Raw genomic sequence first — 6,000 nt, forward strand, 5'->3', positions numbered from 1 at the left:
TAGCATCCCATAAATAAGTAAGTAATGTGAAGTGTTCCACGTCTCTTCTAGATTACTGTCTCTTCTTTACCATATTCTGGCAATAAGTTTTTTAACTTAAAGCAAGTAACTGGTGGTATTTTTTTCTTGCCACCACTTTATTTTCAGAGGAATAATCGGCTGTACCAGGTGTCAGTTGGACAGTGCCTGAGAGCGGTTGATCCACTGAGTCGCAGAGGCTTTGTCGCCATGGCCATCTGTGATGGCTCCTCCTCACAGCAGTGGCATTTGGAAGGTTAGGGTGGATGCTGTGGCTGGAACGGTGATTTGTCATGCTTGTCCTCAACATGGAGACGCCTGGGACCCTAGCAGAGGTGAGACAGCAGCCACAGTAGAGGTCGCAGCCCCGAGTGACCATCGGGAGGTGAAGAAGTATGGTTCACCAAGAGGTTCAGGTCATTTCTCAACTGCTGTTAAGGAATTTCTTACTTACGGTAGGAAACCAGAATGCAGTTTTAACTCTCTAAAGAGTCAGGTTTGTATAGAAGGATAAAGCCCAGGAAATTGACATGTCTTTTCAAATTTATTTATGCTTCCTTTTAATCCCCTTAAATAATGGAGTGGCGTTTATCTGATCAGGAACTTGTCATGATTTCCTTTCTTAGAAGATTTTGTAGATGACAGTTAATTTTTTTTTAAATTTCTAATACCATGTTCTAAATAGTTTTAAATAAACTGATTGAATCCACATTACGTTTAACTTCAGAAGGCATCATTTATAAGATTATATTTAAGAGAGTTAACTATTATAAATTATTTTGATGAATTATGGTACTATATACATTTACAATAAAGGATCCTTTTAATTATCTAGGATTTTTTGTCTTCTCTTTCATTTTGTATTGGGGTCTCTAGTCTGCGTTATCCTATGTATGTGATACATGGTAAGAAATGCACAGGGATTTGGCTGATGAACCAGTAATAGGTAGGTAGCAGCCCTAACCTTAGGGATGTTTCAGTTTCTTAGCTTGAACTGTGTGAGTCTGAAGCGGAACGTATGTGAATTTGAATACTTTAAAGTTACGTGTGAAACACCCAGGTAGAGTTGTTAAATAGGTGTTAAAGTTATTTGGATATAGAGGTCAGGATTTCAGAAGATACATTTCAGTTAGAGATATAAATTTAGGAATCATCTGTATATACTGTAAATGTCCTAATATAAAGTGAGTTTTTTCCCACCAAAATTACATCTCAGAGGACATAGTCTCATAGGGTATTTTTTCAGTTATTTTATCTGGATACAGAAAGCAGTTTAAGTACCAGTTTGAAACATGCTGGAGAATAATATATTGTTTGTATTTATAGTAAACATTTTGTCTGTCATTTAACTTTAAAGACCAGATGGTGGTACATATAGGATACAAAAAGCAAGATGACAGATTTAAATACAACAAAATCACATTAAATGTAATTTGATTAAATGTAAATGGGTCCACTTGACCCTGGCTTGTGTCCGCACGGCCTCACCAAGTGTTGTCAGACGACCTGTGTGAGGGCCCTCAACTCTTGGAAACGAAGTCCAGCCCCCGTGGCACCTTGGAAGCTCCTAAGTTAGGTGGAGATTGGCCAGGATGGCGAAGTAGAAAGACCCTGAACTCACCTGCTCTAATGGGCACACCAAAATTACAACTATTTGCAGAACAACCATTGATGATAAAGACCAGAACCTACCAACCAGAAAAGAGCTACTACAACCAAACAACGAGACAGGTAGGAGGGATGGAGTCACCATTGCAGTCAAGTCCCATACCTCGGGTGCGTGACCCACAAACGGGAGAATAACTAACTACAATTGTAAAGGTCCTACGAAGGGAGTGTGAAGGGTCCAAACCCCACGTTGAGCTCCCCAGCCCGGGGGTCTCACACTGGGAAGACAAGCTCCAAGAGAGCAGTTGGCTTAAAGGCCAGGGGGCTTGCTTTCAGGAGTCACAGAGGGCTGAGGGAGGTACAGCCTTCACCCTTAAAGGATGCACGCAAAATCTCACATGCTCCGGGAACCCAGGGCAGAAGCAGCAATTTGGAAGGAGCCTGGGTCAGACCTACCTGCTGACCTTGCGGAGTCTCTGGGAGGCAGGAGGCAACTGGAGCTGCCCCTGGGGACACAGATGCTGGTGGCAGCCATTTCTGGCAGCTGGTCCTCTCGTGGGGACATGGGTGCTGGTGAGCACCATTTTGGAATCCTCCCTCTAGCCTATTAGCCTCAGGACCCAGCCCTGCTCTGGCCCAACAGCCTGTAGGCACTAGTGCTGGCTCACTTCAGGCCAAGCAGCTAAGTTTGGGCACAGGCACAGCCCCACTCACCAACAGACAGGCTGCCTTAAGACCCCCTGAGCTGGCTGCCCCTGGACATGGCCCTGCCCACCAGAGGGCCCAGGACTTGGCCCCAACACCAGTGTGTAGGCACAAGACCCAGGACCCCCAGGAACCTCCAGTCAAAGACCCTGGGCCCCCGTGCCTCCCGTCAACAGGCCTCCTCTAGCCTCAGAACCAGCCTCATCCACCAGCCAAAAGAAAACCAAAGCCCTGCAGCCTGTGGCCCCAGTCCACCTACTAGCAGGTTAGATCCTGACCTGGGACTAGCTGGGCCCTGGCCCTGCCCACTAGCAGGCCAACATAAGTTTCAGGACATCCTGGACCCTGCAGCCAACTGTCAGGAACTGGCCCTACCCATCAGCAATCTGATACCAGCTGTGGGACTCCTGGGCCCTGGAACCAGACTGTAGGACCTTGCTCTGTCCACCAGTAGGCTGGCACTAACCCCAGGGCCTGGCTTCACCCACCTGTGGGCAGGGAGCAGCCCCCGGGGGTCTGCAGCCAGACACCTCGTGACTCAGCCCTGTCAACCAGCAGCCTCTGCACAAGGCAGGGCCAAGCCTACTAGACTGCCCACAGTAGTCAGCCCGCCACAACAGAAGGACCCACACAGCCCTCATAGGGGGAAACCCCAAGGCATACCGCTCTGGTGAGGAGAGGGGAGTGTGCTGCTCGCATAGATATCTCCTACAAAAGGCTCCTTCACCAAGATTGGGAGATGTAACCAACCTACAAGATACATACAAATAGGACATTAGGCAAAAGGAGGTGACAGAGGAACATGTTCCCAACAGAGGACCAAGAAGAACTAAGTGACGTGGAGACAGGCGACCTACCCAAAAGGAGCTGAGGGTAGTGGTCGTAAAGATGATGAAGGAGCTTGGAGAATGGGTGCACAGAGCAAGAAGCTAGAAGCTTTTAACAAAGAGGAAATATAAAGAACAACCTAACATGAGGAATTCAGTAACTGAAATGCAAAGTACACTAGAAGGAATTAATAGTAGACTAAATGGGGCTTCCCTGGTGGCACAGTGGTTGAGAGTCTGCCTGCCAATGCAAGGGACAGGGGTTCCTGCCCCGGTCCGGGAAGATCCCACATGCCGCAGAGCGGCTGGGCCCGTGAGCCATGGCCGCTGAGCCTGCGCGTCCGGAGCCTGTGCTCCGCAACGGGAGAGGCCACAACGGTGAGAGGCCCGCGTACCGCAAAAACAAACAAACAAAAAACAACAAAAAAAAACAGTAGACTAAATGATACAGAGGAACAATGAGCTGGAAGACAGTGGTGAAAAATCACTGGTGCTGAACAGAAAAAAAGAATGAAAAGAAATGAGGACAGTTTGAGAGACCTCTTGGGCATCAACAAATGCACTAATATTCACATTATAGGGGTTCCAGAAGGAGAAAAGAGAGAGAGGTGCTGAGAACATATTGAAGACACAATAGCCAAAAACTTCCCTAACTTGGGAAAGGAAACAGATATCTCGGTCCAGGAAGCACAGAGAACCCCATACAGGATTAACCCAAGGAGGAATACACCAAGACACATTGTAATTGCGATGGCAGAAATTAAAGAGAAAATATTTAAAGCAGCAAGGGAAAAGCAACAAGTTAGTTACTTACAAGGGAGCTCCCATAATATCAGCTGAATTTTCAGCAGAAACACTGCAGGCCAGAAGGGAGAGGCATGGTATATTTAAAGTGGTAAAAGGGGAAAACCTACAACCAAGAATACTCTACCCAACAAGGCTCTCATTCAGATTTGATGGAGAAATCAGAAAGTTTTACAGAGAAGCAGAAGCTGAAAGAGTTCAGCACCACCAAACCAGCTTTACAAGAAATGTTAAAGGAACTTTTCTAAGCGGAAAAGGAAAAGCCACAGCTAGAAACATGAAAATTATGAAACGAAACAGCTCATCAGTGAAGGCAAAGATAAAGGTAGGAAATCATCCACGTACAAAGTTAGGGTTAAAAGACAAAGTTGTAAAATCATTTATATCCACAATAAGCAGTTAAGGAATACACAAAATAATTAGGTGCAGAATATGACGTCAGAAACAGTAATCATGAGGGGAGGGGAGTACAAATGCAGGATTGTTAAAATGCATTTGAAATCGAGAGATCAGTAACTGAAAACATACATATATACATACATACTCATATATACACACATCTCATGGTAGCAACAAACCAAAAATCTCAAAAAGGGAAACCAAACATAACACTAAAGATAGCCATCAAATCACAAGAGAGAAAAACAAAAGAAGGAACAAAAAAGACCTACAAAAACAGTATGACAATAAGAACGTACATATTAATGATTACTTTAAATGTAAATGGACTAAATGTTTCAATCAAAAGACACAGAGTGGTTGAATGGATACAAAAACAAGACCTCTACATATGCTGCCTATAAGAGACTAAGTTCAGATCTAGGGACACTCACAGACTGAAAGTGAGGGAATGGAAAAACATATTCCATGCAAACGGAAGTCAAAGACAGAGTAGCACTACTTACATCAGACAAAATAGACTTTAAAACAAAGACTGTTACAAGAGACAAAGAAGGACATTACATAATGATCAAGGGCTCAGTTCAAGAAGACGATTTAACAATTGTAAACATATATGCACCCAACATAGGAGCACCTAAATACATAATAGCAAATATTAACAGATGTAAAGGGGAAAATCAACAGTTACACAACAATAGTAGGGGACTTTAACACCCCACTTATATCAATATACAGATAATCCAAACAAAATCAATAAGGAAACACTGGCCTTAAATGACAGATCAGATGGACTTAACAGATTTATATAGAACATTCCATCCAGAAGCAGCAGAATACACATTCTTTCTTTCAAGTGCATGTGGGAACTTTCTCCAGGATAGATCACATGCTAGGCCACAAACCAAGCCTTGGCAAATTTAAGAATGAAATCATGTCAGGCATCTTTTCCAACCACAACAGTATGAGACTAGAAATCAACTACAAGAAAAGAACCCTGCAAAAACCACAAACACGTGGAGGCTAAATAATAAACTACTAAATAACCACTGGATCTATGAAAAAAACAAAGAGGAAATAAAAAAAAATACCCAGAGGCAAATGAAAACTCAATGATCCAAAATCTATGGGATGCAGCAAAAGCAGTTCTAAGAAGGAAGTTTACAGCAATAGGAGCTTACCTCAGGAAACAAGAAAAATCTCAAACAACCTAAGCTTACACTTAAAGGAACTAGAAAAAGAATAACAAAACTCAACATTAGTAGAAGGAAAGAAAGATCAGAGCAGAAATAAATGAAGTAGAGACTAAAAAAAAAACATAGAAAAGATAAATGAAACTAAGGTTGGTTCTTTGAAAAGATAAACCTTTAGCCAGACTCAAGAAATACACATGGACTTCCCTGGTGGCGCAGTGGTTAAGAATCCGCCTGCCAATCCAGGGGACATGGGTTCAAGCCCTGGTCCGGGAAGATCCCGCATGCCACAGAGGAACTAAGCCCGTGCACCACAACTACTGAACCTGCGCTCTAGAGCCCATGAGCCACAACTACTGAGCCTGCGCTCTAGAGCCCGTAAGCCACAACTACTGAAGCCCTAGCGCCTAGAGCCCGTGCTCTGCAACAAGAGAAGCCACCGCAAT

General features: G+C 44.0%; 1 protein-coding gene across 5 annotated transcripts in view; it reads left to right on the plus strand.

Moving 5' to 3' along the window:
• Positions 1-847, plus strand: part of GALNT11 (polypeptide N-acetylgalactosaminyltransferase 11) — a 54,665-nt gene extending 53,818 nt beyond the window's left edge. For 4 of the 5 annotated variants that reach the window (XM_029233683.1, XM_029233682.1, XM_029233680.1 and 1 more), the window contains one exon: positions 148-847. In XM_029233683.1, coding sequence (XP_029089516.1) covers positions 148-279 — 132 coding nt within the window. In that variant the 3' untranslated portion in view covers positions 280-847. The remainder of the gene's footprint in view (positions 1-147) is intronic. The other variant, XM_029233678.1, reaches the window with a different exon arrangement.
• Positions 848-6,000: the final 5,153 nt, after the last annotated feature.

This window comes from Monodon monoceros, unplaced genomic scaffold (assembly GCF_005190385.1).
Source record: "Monodon monoceros isolate NGI ecotype Baffin Bay Population unplaced genomic scaffold, NGI_Narwhal_1 Super_Scaffold_2, whole genome shotgun sequence".
Lineage (NCBI taxonomy): Eukaryota > Metazoa > Chordata > Mammalia > Artiodactyla > Monodontidae > Monodon > Monodon monoceros.